The following is an 18108-nucleotide window of genomic DNA, read 5'->3' on the forward strand; positions in this document are numbered from 1 at the left end:
ATAGCCATAATATTTATAACTGTGAGACTTTCATGCACTAGATAGGAAACAAACTGTGCTGCCATCCCCTGATGCCAATCATATTTCATGTAAACAAGACGTGTGTAATTAAATTAATGTGCCTAATCTAAGCCAGCCAAGGCAGAGAGACTCTGGCCTGTGTGTGTTAGTGTTGAGTGAGTAGTAGGTGAAACTAGGACTGGACGATATGGCAAAAATAAATAAATGTAAAAAAAGAAAATAAATTTAAGGACGATTCACTATTCGATTTTTCAACTTTTGAACGTACTCAACTAAACAGTAACTCCAACATGATTCAAAAAGCATGTTCTTAATTAGAATGCCAGGCAATCTGGTTAAAGAAATCAAAGTTATTTTCAGTATAGGTGTGCAAGAAAATTTAACAAAAAAAAAAAAAAACTGCACCACACAGGAAATTGTCAACAACAGCCAATGTATTTATTTTTATCTAAACCAAGTCTATCTGGAAAGTTATCTATAAATCAATATCTAGACATTATCAAGTTTATCTAGAAAGTACTCATTGTATTTCAAACAATTTGTATGTATAATCATAAATCTTTGCTGATAGAGTACAGGGCAAGCAGCGCCCTCTAGCTGTACATGCTGAGCAGCTCAGCAATATTAAAAAAAAATTGTTTTACTTTTTTCAAAATTATAGTTTTTCAAAATTATAACTTGCCAAATGTTGGCTATAGATGCAGTACACTTGAAGCACGTCACAGAATAAAGCAATAATTAGCTATCTAGCTGAATCATCATGGTAAAAGGAGCAGTGGATATTTGATTCTCCATATGATTTGATATGAAGAACCCATAACTGTCACATAACTAACATTTTACTATGGGTATTTAAAGAAAAGAAAGAAGACTGTTTATCGGCATGCGCAGAATGCTGAAGCCAGTTATGGTCTTCAGCAGGTTTATACATCCATGATGGCGAAGTTAAGCTACAATCACACTGGAAATATTACCAGTGTTTTCATATCAGTCTCCATGTTGTTAACCTATTATGTTCATTCGGAGCGTGCACACATGTGCCCCTAATCAGATTGGAGGTGAAATCAAGTCAAGTGCTTTGAACATTTCTTTCTCTTCCTTATTCAGCCTTGGTGGATTGACAATGTATCTAACTACAGCATTTGCTAATATTTGTTTGCAAAACCTCAATGCAAAACCTCATTGTTGAGACAAGATCCCAAATAAATGTATATCTATTTAAATTATTATTTATTTAAATTTACTGCAGACCCTCTAGCGCCCCCTTGCAGCCCAATTTTAGCAAACCCAAACAAATAAAAGGCAGAGAGGCATGTTCTCTGACTGGAAGTGCTGAATTATTAAGCTTCAGCTATTACTGCTTTTGATTTTCAAGCAGGCTCTTGGAAAACTGCTTCAGAAGAGGTCCTTAAAGGAATAGTTCACCCAAAAATGAAAATTCTCTCATTATTCACTTACCCTGATGCCATCCCAGATGTGTATGACCGTCTTTCTTTAGCAGAACACACACAAAGATAGATAGAGCTCTGTCAGGTCCTTATAATAGAAGCCAGCACTTGGACGGTCCAAAAGTCACATTTAGCCAGCATAAAAGTAATCCACGACTCCAGTCGATCAGTGAATGTCTTCTGAAGCTAATCGATATGTATGTGTAAAACATTAAGTGATAATTAAAACACTATTAACTTTTAAAAAGCGCTTCCTGCCAGCAGCTGACGCATCACGTAGCTGTCGCATGACGTAAGCATGTCGGCGAGTTCACGTGAGAATTCGGAAGTGCCGCTTATTTACAACAGAAGAACAAATGTCACGCAAGAGTTTGGCCATTTCAAACAGCATCAGAGCCCTGGAATGAAGCGCCGATTTAAAGTTAAAAAACATTTTAATTATCGACTTGTTTCTTACATAAACCTATCGATTCACTTTAGAAGACATTCATCGATCGACTGGAGTCGCATAGATTACTTTTATGCTGGCTAAATGTGACTTTTGGTGCTGGCACCCGTGTACTTCTATTATAAGGAACTGACTGAGCTCTATCTTCTTCTAAAAACCTTAATTTGTGTTCTGCTGAAGAAAGACATACACATCTGGGATGGCATCAGGGTAAGTGAATGATGAAAGAATTTTCATTTTTGGGTGAACTATTCCTTTAAGCTTCAATGTATAGTCTGTGTTTAAATTCAAACAGTATACAAGTCCCATCTAATGTATTAAAATAAAAAATAAGACATAAAAACTGTGCTTTCTGAAAGCGCAGCGGGTACTGTATGGAATGTGAAACGTGTTTGCTAGCGGAAGCCTGTGTTTTACAATGAATAACTGAACACCTTCTTTTACATATAATGTGTAAACTGAGATTGTAGTATCAATCTAACCCTATCCTTATAATCCCATTCTAGCCTTCACTGACAAAAAGTACCAAACAATACCATGGTAGTACCATTATTCAGTACCATGGTATATATCAAATTATTTTAGTAAGTTTAAATCCAACAGTACAGCAAACAGACAACACAGTCCTTCTCTCCTGAGTATAAACCTAAAATAGCCTACTGTGCATTTAGAATGTTTAGAAGCGCTTCTTAAAACATGGTAGTTAAATATTTACAGTGTTTTGTGAAGTTAGTTCTTCTGGAATGGAGGCAACTCAGTGGAGTGCTGATTATCGTAGGTGTTGCGGTGGTTAGAGTCCAACACTGCATGATAGAGGCGTATAAACTAGCAGGGGGTGAACTTTAATGCTTTAATTTCTGATTTCAAGGCACTATGTTACATAGCCATCACACCCACAATAGTTCTGTAAAATGAAAGCAAATTTATACAGTGTTGTATGGTTAGGCATCTCTGCAACTGCAAGCTTCAAAAACTGGAGAAAAATCTGACCGTCCATTTAAAGCAGATTTTTTTCAATGTTAAAATACTTTCTCTTATCCTAGCCTAATATATGCAGAGACAACTAGGTGTAAGCCATTTGTAGGTTTATTTCTCCAAAAGTGTAAATCCTGTGGCTCAGTGGCACTATCAAAACATTTCCTGTTTGTTTAAGCACCCTTTAACCAATGGTGTAAGTTTGGGGGTGGGATCTGTTTTTTCCGACCAATGGAAGGCAGGGGGACTTTTCTGGAATCTGAGAACAGTGCAGCCTCAACAAATTGTTGCAATTCTGTTTGGTGACTCTAGTGTTACAAAAATTACACACTCAAACTTTAAAGGGATAGTTCACCCAAAAATGGAAATTCTCTTATCATTTACTCACCCTCATGCCATCCAAGATGTGTATGACTTTCTTTCTTCTACTGAACACAAATGAAGATTTTCAGAACAATATATCACCTCTGTAGGTCCTCACAATGCAACTAAATAGTGGCCAGAACACTGAAGGTCCAAAAAGTATATAAAGGCAGCATAAAAGTAATCCATATGACTCCTGTGGTTACATCCATGTCTTCAGAAGCCATATAATAGGTGTGGGTGAGAAAAAAATCTATATTTAAGTCCTTTCACTCTCACTTACATATTCTTCTTCTTTTGTTTTTGGCCATTCACATTCTTGGTGCACATTGCCACCTACTGGGCAGAGAGGAGAATTTATAGTAAAAAAATAACTTAAGTATTCATCTCATCCACACCTATCAAATTGCTTCAGAAGATATGAATTTAACCACTGGAGTCATATGGATTACTTTATGCTGCCTTTATTTGCTTTTTGGACCTTTCAAGTTCTGGTTACCATTCACTTGCATTGTTTGGACTTACAGAGCTGAGATATTCTTCTAAAAATCTTTGTTTGTGTTCTGCAGAAGAACGAAGAGTAAATGATTCGAGAATTTTCATTTTTGAATGAACTATCCCTTTAAGTAACTATAGCGTATACCACCCAACCACTAGGCAGTTTGGATTTTCAGCTAAGTTTGATATGTTCTGACATGATTCACCTAAGAAACTGAAAGAAATACTGTATCAATATGGCAGTTTCAGCCTACTTTTCAGAGGGAAAGATTGTCACAAGTTTAATCACCAGACTGATAAAACCAACCAGAGGAAAAGAGGCTGAGAACAGGACACTATCGATATCTATCATGACAGAGCAAATTATTCTGGCTATAGGAGAAAAAAAAAAACTTGTCTGATTGCCCAGGGCTCTGCTACTGATCAATAGAAAGTAGATAGCTAATAAGAGGTGATATATACTGGTACTGAGCAAGGAGAATGGCAAATGGAACTTGACTAGCCTAGTTCTACTGTGATGAAAGAGTGGAAAATGGCTTACATGCTCATATAAAAAATGCATGCGATGAATCCGTGCATGAAGACAATTATAGAAGCATGAGGAATAAGGCTATGGGCAAGAAAGCACATTATACCAGGCACGTGCTGTGGGCTTTGAGACTGGGGAAGCATCAAAGATTTTTAATACACATTATTAAACGCTGTGCCCAAAACACATTATACGGGCGAGTATAATGTCGAGGAAATGTTATAGATGTAAACTGTTGCCTTAGAACCCACCAGTCAATGGAAACAATGATGTCACAGTGGCAAACTTCATGAACAAATAGTTTTAAATTCAGGACAGTAATACTGGATCAATAAACAATTATCACACACTTTCACAAGGAAGAGTTTCTCCATCTTCACGATCTAGTCTTTTGTACTGTGCTAGAAAAGACAGGAAGAGAAAGCTCCGTGACTGTGAGTACAGGTACTTTTCAATGCAGAAATAATGCAAAAGCAACTAATGACAAATAAAAATAACCACAACATAAATTTTTCAGTTTTGGTCCATTTTAAAATATAACCTTGCAAAAGCCGACTGAACCTGCATTTGGATGAGAAGCTTATTGCTCTTTGGAGTCAACAAGTATGTTTGTATGACATATGGCAGACTATAAAATATCTGCTTCCCAGATCTTTGCACAACGTGACTACAAATATGTAAAACCTTTTACACTGAATACTTCTTATATTATTTTATATAACGTATACATATGCTTATATAATACCTAATAGTGATACTTCATCGAATGGACAATTTTACATGTATTTTGTATTTTCAAGATACAAAATACTGTATTTTATTTTATACATTTTTTCCACACAGTATTTGGTATTTAATAACTGAGGTATTTTGTGTTTTTATTTTGAATACATTTTCATGTTTTTGTGCCCATCACTATTTATAGCTTAGCTAGATATAGTACATATTACATAAAACCAAACAAAATTTAATGGATTTACAGTAGAGGGTGACAATAAAAGGAAATACAGTATCTAATAAGCTTTTGGAAGGCAATAGAAGCTATATGGAAACCATTTATGAGAAACCAATAGGAAGACAGGATTAATGTTTAGGCTATGTCTACAGCATATTCAATAACAATATAATACTGATATTCCTGTTTTTATTTTGTATAATAATGCAGATGCTCTAGGGGTAAAATAATCATAATTTTCCAAGATCAGTGCTAGTGAAAAACAATTGCACAGTGGTTGAAAGATTGTCACCCACAGAGCAAACTCTGTTGGGGGTTTTGGTGAAGCAAATCCAAATGTAATCCCTGTTGGCTATGCAGCTTACCTGGCAATTTTTAATATTGTTAGTATTTACTGTAGCTCTGTTATGGCAACTATCCAATTCAATCCCATTACTCTGGACAGAGATTTCAGCTGGTGAGGGACAGTGCAAGAGCAGATAACAGAGGGGAGAAGAAGGACTCTATCTCCTTAGTTAATAATTATTTACAACTGCAATCAGCAAATCATTCAGAGACAAAAAGAGAAACAGAGAGCAGACTGATCTGTCTTTATGCAGATGAGTGCGAATGTTCAGCACATGGACACACATACACATGCACACTTACAGAACAGGGTCCAGCTATCGAATTCACTAGATCTGTAAATAATTTCTTTTCATGAGCTATGGGAGCCACAAGGCTTCTTGGTCCAATTAATGAAATCATTATACACTCACACGAAACCTGCCTGGGGCCAACACGTATTTACAGGTTAATATAGACAACCTAATGTGGCAGAGTGCAAGAAACCAGAGGCTCAACTGCTTTCATATCAGCTCTATTATGTCATTACAGTACATTTCACTTAATAGACCCTGGTCCTGCTCTAGCTACAGTGAATCACTGCTATAGTCAACAGGGGCCCTTTCCAAAATTGTCTTTTATGGATTTAATACTTCCTCTCAGTTTCAATGCACACAGTGGCACAGGAAAAACAGAAATGTCTAAAAATTACACCTTGGGTGTGCATTGAATTTTCAATAATTCACACGTCCCGAGTCAACTATGCAGTTTATACCACAGCTACCACATGTAAAAGTGTTTATCAAGATACATTTTTGATTTTCATTCCTTATGCCACAGATTACAGTATGCATCTTGCTTAGAAACAGCCCAAAATTTATTCAATAAAATTAACCAATACCCTAGGAAGGTGTCAACCAATCAAAATCAAGAATTAAAAAATTCTGTGGAATAAGATTAAAATGGATAGTTCTAACAGAAAGACTCAAGATTATTGGTATTATTACAGCTGGCAAGCTTTTAAAGCAGAGGCTGTATTGTGATTGGATGAGATGCCTGATAGATGAATCCCGAGATCTTCCTGTTAGAGCTACGCTTATGCTTACATTTCTATCAAAAAGACTTGAGATTATTGTAATTAATACAAACGAAAAGATACTTATATCATTTGGCGTAAGCCCCGTCCTATGGTTCAGTGCTCAGATGCTGCTTGAACCGTCAGATCCTGTCGGAGGCGATAACAGCAGGGGAGCGGAGCTTACCCAATAAGGAATTAGGACCTAATTTAACCTATGCCCCCCAAAAAGAAAATACAAAACCAAATAATTAGGCTCAGGACAACAACCAGGTCTTCAGAAGTTGAGGGAAAAATCTGAAAGAAGAAGAAATATAAAAGAATGATGCAAACATAAGCCTGATACTATACAACATGCTACTATTGTGCCATACCCTGCAGAAGGGTAGGTTAGCTTATGAGAATTGTAGGACCCCTGTGAATGGGTGAGCCTTGTTTGTGAAATATCTTTGCAGAAGGGTAAACAATGCTTGTGAATAAGCCTTTGCTTAGATTGAGCCCTTGCGAAAAGGCGGGCATGGTTGTGCAATGCCCCTGCAAAGATACAAAACAACATTTTGCGTTTGAGCCCTACGGTAAGGGCGACATCATCTGTGCAATACCCCAGCAAAGTTCGAACATTGTTTGTGCAATACCCCTGCAGGAGGACAAAAGACGTTTTGTGTTCAGCCCTAGATAAGGATGACATTGTTTGTGCAACCTTTGCAAAAGCTGCGGAATGAAATGTATGCAGAAACTGAGTAATGAAGCTTGGAATTTCAAAAGTTTGTGATAAAGCCCTATTGTGTGAAAGGCCCCACAGAAAGCTTCATGGTCCTATCACTAACAAAATAATTAATAGTTTCAGTGACCCATAGTAATGTGAATCTCTACACTGTAATGATGCCAGATAACTCTCATAAAATGAAACATTTAACATGATATGTAAATAATACCTTGATTGCTTTGATAATTGCTTGTATTAGAGCACAATCATCATTGTACTGTAAATGAAATACAGAAATGTGATGAGCAATGCCTATCGCAAGGTGTCAGAGGACACATAGCAACAGATGATATTGCCCCTTTAAGAGAATGCGGATGTAAACATATGGAGTCAAGAACGCTTTGTTATTTAACGTGCGATGGGAGCAACCAACAAAATGCGAGAGCATGATCTTAATTTAATAGATATAACTAACCCCTTTATGCCGAGAACTATCCCTGATGATGTGCATGAATATTGTATCTTGATTCCCCAATGAGGTGTACACTTGGGCATGCAAATGCAGAGTGCCCGATGTGGTCTTCTGCTGTTGTAGCCCATCTGCCTCAAGGTTTGACGTGTTGTGCATACTGAGATGTTATTCTGCTCACTACAATTGTACAGAGTGTTTTCTGAGTTACCGTAGCATTTCTGTCAGCTCAAACCAGTCTGTCCATTCTCCGTTAACCTCTCTCATCAACAAGGCATTTCCGTCCACAAAACTGCTGCTCACTGGATTTTTGTTTTGTTTTTTTTTTTTTTTGGCACTATTCTGAGTAAACTCTAGAGACTTTTGTGCATGAAATCCCAGGAAATCAGCAATTACAGAAATACTCAAACCAGCCCGTCTGACACCAACAATCATGCCACAGTAGAAATTACTGAGATCACATTTTTTTCCCCATTCTGATGGTTGATGTGAACATTAACTGAAGCTCCTGACCCGTATCTGAGTGATTTTATGCATTACACTGCTGCCACACGATTGACTGATTAGATCATCACATGAATAAGTAGGTGTACAGGTGTTCCTAATAAAGTGCTCAGTGAGTGTAGATTTACTAATTAAATAGTTAAAATGTAAATTATTGTACCTCTGCATTTGAGAAAAAAAGAAAAACATTCCTGATGAGGACAACTGCTGTTTGTTTGTATACTCGGTATAAACCTCAACAGAGATTTTTAAGAGTGACAGCTCAGGTAATTGACATGAAAGACAAAGAGACCGTAGGGGAGAGAGAGAGTGAAAGCAAGTAAATTATAAGGTTACTATCTGTAATGCATTCATGGGAAGAACAGCTGATGGGCAAGAGAGTGTTTAAAAGCCCTGCATGTTTACTGTCTCCATGACAACTGCCTCGGGTCATACAAGGGGTGCTGAGGTGGTTTCTGTCAGACAACAAGCGGCTTTACACGCACAGACCCTCAACCGTGCATATCATGCTGCATACTTCAAACACGGACTATTAAGCACACATATCATAGGAGCAGAGGGATTCAGCAAAGAAAAACATAAACACATACATGGCTTTTATTTATAGAGCTTTCATACCTCATTGTGTTATCTGCATTTAACAGAATACAGATAATACAATGAGGTTTGATGACAGTAAATGAGTGGCAACAGCTGTCCTCACCGCGCCAGACTACCAACGTCTGCTCATTTAAGCTGCGTCTAAAGAATAGCCTTTGAAAAGTCTTTGTAGTTATTTAGCCATTTCTGTGTTGACTTTTGGCGATGAATAGAGGGTCTCTGTCATGAATGCATATAACTAGGGATACCATTTGCTAAAGTGTGTGTGTGTGTGGGCAGGTTTAAGTGGTTTATGAGGACTTGTTTTAGGTTACAAACTGGTAATTACAAGGGTATTATGCTTTAAATGGTTTATGAGGACATTTCTAGTGTCCCCATAATTCAAATCGCTTAAAAAAAACATACTAAATGATGTTTTATTGAAAATGTAAAAATGCAGAAAGTTTTTTGTGAGGGTTAGGTTTAGGGGTAGGGTTAGGGTTAGGGGATAGAATATACAGTTTGTCCAGTTTAAAAATCATTATGTCTATGGAGAGTCCTCATAATGATAGGTGCACCAACATGTGTGTGTGTGCGTGTGTGTGTGTGTGCGGTTTACATACAAAAACAGAAATCATCAAGAGCACACATTCCAGTCAAGTCACCTTGCTGCTCCTCTTGTTATTGCTATTTATGTCAATTACATGAGATTGGGCTTTCATTAACCAAAGCCAGGGCCAGCGTAACAAATCTCATTCAACAGAATAAAGCTTCCCACATAAAGACGCCCACACCAAGATGAATATCCTGGGCAAATGGCTGAAATCCAATTAGTTCCAATTATAGTCATCAATGTAGGATAAAATGCAATTGTTAACCAACAGCTGCCATTGCAAGAACAATAGATAAGAGTTGGGAACCATTTAAGAACTAGCTCACTTTCAGTTCATAAAGTGGAATTTAAAATGATATTGAATTGGAATTTTGAATTGGAAATGACAGAGAGAGGAATTTACTGAATTGCAATTTAAAGAAAGAGCGATCAAAGGGATTTCAGTAGTCCAATACAGGTTTTGTGACAAAATAAAAAAATAACAAAATTGATTTTGACAAATTTGACTAACTATTTTGACCTAATATGTATAATTCACTTTTCTTTCTTTTCTTTTTTCTTTTTTTTACTTATTAGACATCAGTTTTTTCCAACCTAAGTTGTTATACTGTTGAATACTGTCAAAAAAACTATTAAGACTGCCATAAAAACATTAAAAAAATATTTAATATATCCATACACCACCGCAAAATCCCTACTAGTAATAATTAATTCCATTGTCCATAAAATGATAGTTGATTTATTAAATATAATGATTAAATACAAATTGTATAATTAAATACAACTTTTTTAAACCTTTGATTATTAATGCCATTTTGCAGAAAGAAAAAAAAAAGAAATGTATGATAAAAACTACACTTATAGTAGTTGAGTATATTATATAGTAGTTCTTTCAATTTCTTTCAAATTCATATTATTTTTGTCTCCTGTTTTTCAGTGCATTGCTCTCTGTATGTAAACAGATGTATTGGATTCTCTGACTTCACTATAAAACATTTCAACCCATTAAAATGGAAAACTTCAGTTTAATTATTGCCTTGAAACTGGTGACAGTGTGTCAACCAGCAATAAAATCTTGTATTGCACTTTTTGCACACTTTAATTATTGTGACAAGTTCAATTGATGGAAACAAAAATTTTATAACGTAATGAAGAAATGTTTTACCTAGGGTAGTTGTGATGAAAAGACTAGTAGGTTAACTTGAAGATTAACTAGCTTTTAACAACATGTTGTGCGTATACTGTATATCGGCATTATGAAAGTAGCTTGTTAAGTGACAAACAGTACATGAGTTCGTCATGAATCACAATCTTAGCAGGCAAGTCAATGAGAATGCCGCTTTTTAACATTCAAATCTGTCAGTTGTTTTGATTTAATCTTTAATTAATCACTTGGGTCACTTCAGTGTGCAATGTATCTTTATATACACACTGAGACATATACAGTATAAACCCCACAGGGGAAAATGACTGGCCTCATAAGCACCAGATGCACAAAAGTGCCATTTTGAGGGAATTGCAGGGCTCAAAATTAATTATAGGTTTTTGTTTGTAAGTGATAGACTGATCTGTGATGTAGCAATTTCCATCTCTGTTTTAATTGCCTGTCATTCACTTGCCATCCACAGCCTGTATCCTGAAATGCCCTCAGGAAATAGTTTATATATTGGATTAAACTTCTACTTCCTGGGAGACAACCAATGAACTGATGCTGAATGCTGTTAAACACATTGACACACACACGCACACAGTCAACACATGGCTGTTTAACACAGACTCTGCCTATCAACAAGATTTAATTTAAAAGCAAGAACTTAAAGGTCCCAGTGGAAAAACAGAAATAATGACCTTCTGTGAAAAATAAAACATACAACCACCCTGCATAGAGACAAAGCTATAGAACAATACAGCAGAGAACAATACACCAACATTTGCAACCACAGGGCTGTGGTGCAGTTGGGTTTGATTTTAGAGTAGGGCCCAGCCGGTATGACTGACGTTGCTATGGTTACCGGGTTGTTACCATTCCCACGTAAAAAGTAGGATTCGTAAGGCTAATAAAAAGATAATAAAGATGACATGCTCAAATGGGCCTACTTGGCTCCAATGTAAACATAGGACAGTAGCGTATGAATAGCAAACTCTTACATTGACACCTCCTCCAGATCCAGTGATTTTGTCTTCTCACTGGCCACAAATCCCAGAATTATCCAAATGAATTAAATTCTGCATGAATCTTAGCCTAATTTCAGTAGAGCAGAAATGCAAAGCCCTTTTAACAAAGATCGATAGCATATTTCTGCTTTAATGTGCACTATAAACCCTAAAGTGGTCATTACTGTAAAAATCAAGTTGTCTTAATTATGTATTACTTGGAATATCAAGTTTTGGACTCTTAACTCAAATATTTAAGTTCACTGAACATATTTTTCTTAAAAATCCATAGACTTAAGATTTGAAGTGTTAATAACTCAAACTTTTGAGTACAAAATTGACGCTATGGGGAATACCCACAATCCCTTGCTGCTTGAATTATGTTTCCTTGGTCAGAGGGAACAGATTGGGGAATTTAAATAATTGTTATTAAGAATTCATAGATGTTTTAGCTATTTTGTTGTATTATTTATGCTTTGTTGCAAATAGTTGCTTGGTGTAATGTCACCATTAGGATGATCTGTGTCTCTTTGGTCAAGTTGAACCCTGGTCACATTATCTTAGTTCTCTTTGTGCATGTACAGCTGAAGTGCATATATGCATTTCTGTAAATAATTATTTAATAACTGACCTAGAATCAGTTATCATCTTTATTTGAGCTGTGCTGTTGTTTGATCTAAAATTGAATCAATTAAATTACAATGCACAACAGTAGAAACAACAATATTTCAAATCAAATCTGAGTTAAGTCTACTTGCATGTAGTTAACTCAACTTAAATAGTTAAGTTCACTCTACTTGAAAACCAAGTTAATTGAACTTAAATACTCAAGTTTTGGGAGACCCCTTTACTCAATGGAATTGAGGGAATGAGTTTACTCAATCAAATGAGTGCAATGAACTTATTAGGTTTTTCAGTGTGTAAGTAAATCTAGAAAACTACAATGCTGTGGTGAGTTCACAGCATCACTACACAAACTCTACCGAACTGGCTTTAGCGACATCCCCAGTTGTGAAAAAATTAAAAGCCATAAAGGAGTATAGGGATCTCTCTCTTCAATTACGAGGGCACGTGTGATTATCTTCTTTTGTTAGCTAGCTAGCTAATAAATAGGTTAATGAATGAATCAATTGTCTAATTGTAATGCTGTGTGAGAAATGCAATATGCTATTGTGACATTATCTATCTATCAATCAAGCTAGCTAGCTAGCTAGCTGGCTAGTCTACTATAAGGTTTGTAAAACCTACAAACCTCAAGCTTTTACAACTTGTTTGAACTTTCAGGCTAGGCTTTGTTAAGCCAAAAGCAAAGTTTGTCTAGTTTTCTTTGCAGAAGAAGAAAAAGGGAGCAATAACATTTGCTATGTCTTACATTTTACCTTTCGTTTTATATGCTAGCTGTGCCGATTACGCTGCTATTGTTTACTACCGCATTCCAAACCCAGAAATGTGAAAACGGTACATTTAGTCCCCCAAATCAAGAAAATATATAGTTAAATATTAATTGTGCAATGCAGTAGTTGCTCTTGCATCTGAAGGGAAGTCAATGAGAGCTTATCTTTCAAGTGTTTTGGTAAATGTGGCTTATTCATTGTGCTACACATTAGGAGTATGTGGGATATTGCATGCAAAACCATAAGCTCTGTAGATTTTATAGTTCTTATGAGCTAAATACACAGATAAGACTATGATTACCCTCTAGAAATGTGATTGTTCAGCGCCCCTCTCTTTTTTCCATGATTTCTTTCTATTTTTTCTGTCTTTCTTTATTGTTCTGGAACCCACTCATTGCCTGTTCTTCCATCTGCAACCACTTCAGTGCTTCACTATTCTATTCAACGTCATTTCTTGCTCTGAGTCACTGATTCACCACTTTTTTTATTGTCTTTGTAAATATAGGGTTTCCACACCTTTTAATGAATGAATTTCTATGACTTTTCCATTACTTTTCAATTGTTCATCATTACTGAATAAAGATTTTTTTTTAAATCATTTTATAGATAGTAACTAGAAATTTGTATACTAACTATAGAAATTGCCATGACTTTTCCAGGCTAGGAAATCACAATTGCCTAATATTTCCAAGTTTTCCATGATTGTGGTAATCTATAAATATAGCTTTGCCACAAAACTCGCACATTACATGGAGCCTATGCTGAATCTGACAGCACCATGTCATTTTGTTGTTCTTGCCATCATTCTGTGTATTGAAGTGATTTACTGTGTGGACAGGGCTTCATTTCTGGATTTGGCAGAATTTTCAAGCTATATCAATGTGGATGGCCCTCTGATTTGTGTATGAAATGTGCACATTTCTGCAGCTGGTCTAATGAAAGCTTTTCTAACTGAAGGATGATTTGCAAATGCTCACCTCCTCAGCAAAGGCCCTGTCACTCTCCTTCAGCCTGCTACAAGAGGTTCGACAGGTGTTGACAGATGCTTTCTACACCAGTTTCAAGTGATTTGAAAATAAAACGCAATTACTCTTTCTTTCAGGACAACTCTTGCTGGGTGCTTTGGGTTTAGTCATCTACATCCAAAACAAGAAATCCATTTTAATGACAAAAATCCAATTACACAGCCAAAACCAGACCCAGATTATCAGATATTTTTTCCTTATCCTGTAGCAAATCCTCATAACACCGTATTCTAACCAAGCATGATGCGACAAGTTACAATCTCTTCCATGTTAATCTGTGAAAACTTGTTGTGTCGCACATGATTAAAACACGTAGTGTGTGCTTCCATGACAGTGAAGTGACTTGCATAAATGTCAACTGCTTACCTGACAAGCATTGTACAGCAGCTGGTGTTCGAACTTCTTAATGCCGAGAATCTGTTGGAACATCTCGTAAAGCTGGTCCTTGCTGAGAATAAGCTCTGAAGCAGCACTGGCTGTCATGCGCTGCTGGTGCTTGCGTGGGTCTTCCTCGCCCCTGTGGATTGTGTCAAACTTGGCCATCCATGAGCTGAGGACCGTTTCCTTACTCAAGCCATCGATCTCAGGCAAGCTGCGAACACGCTTCTCTATGTGTTTCTTGAAGACCTCACGGGAGTCATTGGCTGAGCAACCACCGCTTTGGACCATGCGGCACACACGGTCACTTTTGAGGAACACCTGTGATCAACCATAAATCTTGTTACAATAAGGTGTCAAATCTTTCACCATGCACCATTTTAATACAACATATGAAATAACTTTATATATTTATTTATAAACACTGTGTTGAAATGTTAGAGATCACACTGAAAATCAGGGATTTAAAATCTCTCATTTAAACCTGGAAATAAACAGGAAAAGGATTTTGAAAATTTTAAAACAATGATGCAAAATGAATTAGAAAGCTTTAACATTTTGCTCTATTTCTAGGTCACTAATCAAATGTAAGCAAATGTGAGACATTGAACATGTTAACTCCTTTGTACAAAAGGTCAGATTACCCTGCTTCAATTGAAGCACACAAAATGCTTTTTGGAGCATTCTCAAATCATGCTGGAATAACATGGATCATTAGGTTTAGCAAAAACCAGCTTGAGTATGTACTGTCATTAAAGCAAAAGGGGACATACCAAATATTTTAAGAAATTCTGAAATTGATATTCATTTTTCAATTCAACTTTTAACTTTTATTTGTTATGCTGATATCATAATTTGTAATTAAAGGGATTGTTCACCCAAAAATTTAAATTCTCTCATCATTTACCCACCCTCATGCCATCCCAGGTATATGAATTTATTTCATCTGCTGAACACAAATTAAGATTTTTAGAAGAATATTTAGCTCTGAAACACGGCCGGCGCTGAGTCAACTGATCAGCGAGACAGTGAGATAAAGGGGAGCCGGCGATGCCAGCTTGAGAGAGAGAGAGATGCATGCGGCTGCTGTGTGTGTTTGTGTCTTATGTTGGTTTAAGCTGAGTTTGTCATTAAAAGTTTTGTTGACTGCTCAGCCGGTTCCTGTCTCCTCCTTGCTCATCCCATACCTGTTACATTGGTTCTGAAACCCAGGAAGGAGGAGGGATACCCTATCGTGGAGTCCTCGCCGCTGCCGTCCACCAGGGGGGAGCCGCTACCATCTACCGGGGGACGGAGGAGCCGTTCCGTCTGGCAGGGGTCGGAGGACTCGCTGCCGTCCGCCCGGGGAGGAGCGGCTGTTGTCCACCAGAGGGCGGAGGAGTGGCTGAGGACCAGGCGATGGCGTGTCTGGGGACCAGCGAGCACATTTTTCTCTCTCTCTCCTCTCTCTCTCTCTCTCTCTGTGTCTCCTGCTTGCCTTTTCCCTCTCCCTCCCCTCGTCTCTCCCCTAGGTTCCCAGGAGGCGGGGTGGACCACCGGCTGGCGGAATCGCCGGAAGGGCAGCATCTCCCCTCCAGAGATGGGCGGGGGAGTAGGTCAGTCCGGATGGTGCCCCAGCCTGAATCGGGCGAGGGAGGAGTGTGATGAGGAGGAGGGCATGGCCGGGCTGTGAGGGCCATATCATGAGTTTAACCTCTTAAATTGAAAATTATAGTACAACAATTCAAACATTAATAGTATATAAAACACTTGAATAATCATATTAAGACCTACTGGTGGTGGCTGAGGAGAGTCCCCCGTTCTCTTTTTAAAAGTGCTTTGAGTGTAGTGTCAGAAATGCGATTTAAGTTTAAAATTAGTTCAAATATGTTAATAAGAGTGTTGTTTATCTTCATCAAAGCAAGTAGTATTTCCATTTCAAATGTTTAATTGTATAACATAATATCAACATGAAAATAGCACGTTATGACTCCGGCTCCAGTCATGATCACACACAGGCGATGTCCAGGTAAGCTCAAATTGGGAGATTCATCCGCCAGAAGAGCAGTGCCAGAACACGACTGACGTAATGTATTCTTCCGCAATTTTCAGTTTCAACCACAGATGTCGCTAGAGAGCACAAAGTTACGTAGTGCAGCTTTAAACAACAGCAATGATGCAAAAAATGCATACCATATCACAACTGAACATCTTAGTGGACGTATTTCTGGGGGGAAATGTGGATGCTAAGGGCAGCCCTACAATAAGAATACTGGTAAATACACAAAAAAATAAATAGGAGTTATATAATAAGAGATGCTCCAATCTAGGGCATGACACTTATGCGCATCCCGAGCTCAGTGATGTGCTTCAATGTAACCGGAGTGCTTCAAAAGTGTGTAAATGTAAAATTATTGTGGGTGCGCAACATGTAGCCTCAAGGCATCCAAAGGTTTTGTTCTTCTGCAACAGTTTATTAAAGCAATCTGTTGTCTGTCAGACACCCCAACTTAAAGAATCGGCAACAGACTCTATAAAATTATTGTCCACAACACCTTACAAATAAACCTGTGGACTATGCATATTAATGGGAACATTACTCACAGCAGACTAAAATTTACATTTATTGTTGAATGCAGTGTGGAGCATCCTGTCCCATTTTCAGGATGTTTCTTTCTATGACTTCTCTCTGCATAATTTACATCCGTCGTCTTCAGTCAGTCATTTAAATGCTCCCTAACTGCTGATTTAAGTCACTTTTTTGGTAGATATGAGTCTGGTAGATCGAATTCCTCTGTTATATTTTGGAGTTTGTGTGTAGTAGCCCCAGTTTCACATGAATTGAAAGTTCACGTTCAGTCCACGACACCTGGCTAAGCACCACACTGCCACCGTCCGTAACCATAGCAACAGCTCCAGTACCCACACAGGCACAAGAGTTTTCACATTTAGGCTTACAAAATCACATGAATAATTATTTTATATTAAATATTTATACATTATGTATATTATTTTTGCCACGTCTAAATAAAGCATTTCCGTGGATTCTAAATTCTTGTGGTTAAATTAACTGTGACATTTTTAATCACGGTTAATAGTGAAACCGTATAATTACAGCATCCCTAGTCCGCTTGAAAAGGTGGTCTGGGGTATGGTTCATGTGAACACCAGTATGGTTCACTGCTGATATAAAAGCAATCGTACCAAATCGTGTATAAAGTGAACTGCTTGTGATGACGTCTAATTCGCGTCTTTGCAGGCTTCCGATTGCAATTATTATGGTACAATGCATTTCTCATACCTGCTTGTCTCCAAATAAATTGCCTCCAGAAAGTAGCTCACATTCTTCACATATCTTGCAACGCATTCCGATGAGATATTCTTTTTCTTCTATTTATGCATAAGAAAGAAAGTCATACGGGAAGGCATGAGGGTAAATAAATGATGAGAAAATAAAAAAAATTGGCTGAACTATCCCTTCAAAATAGAAGCTTTTTGGTGATCTCAAACTTTTGTAACCCAATGTATTTTTTTATTTTAGGTTTTGTTGACATCAGATTAATGTAAAATACTTCCCTTGTTCAATAGCATCAGATTATTCATGGATTTCCAAAAGTGTTGTGGTGTAAGGTTTATTAAACCAAGCAAACTTTCAAGTGTATATAGATTCA

The 18108-nt window shown here is 37.3% G+C and overlaps 1 protein-coding gene across 3 annotated transcripts in view; it reads right to left on the minus strand.

The window, feature by feature from the left end:
• Positions 1-18108, minus strand: part of cadpsa (Ca2+-dependent activator protein for secretion a) — a 165354-nt gene that overhangs the window by 118047 nt on the left and 29199 nt on the right. For all 3 annotated transcript variants that reach the window (XM_051672688.1, XM_051672690.1, XM_051672689.1), the window contains exon 4: positions 14447-14779. In XM_051672688.1, the coding sequence (XP_051528648.1) occupies positions 14447-14779 (333 nt within the window). The remainder of the gene's footprint in view (positions 1-14446; positions 14780-18108) is intronic.

Source organism: Myxocyprinus asiaticus, chromosome 35 (assembly GCF_019703515.2).
Source record: "Myxocyprinus asiaticus isolate MX2 ecotype Aquarium Trade chromosome 35, UBuf_Myxa_2, whole genome shotgun sequence".
Taxonomy (NCBI): Eukaryota; Metazoa; Chordata; class Actinopteri; order Cypriniformes; family Catostomidae; genus Myxocyprinus; species Myxocyprinus asiaticus.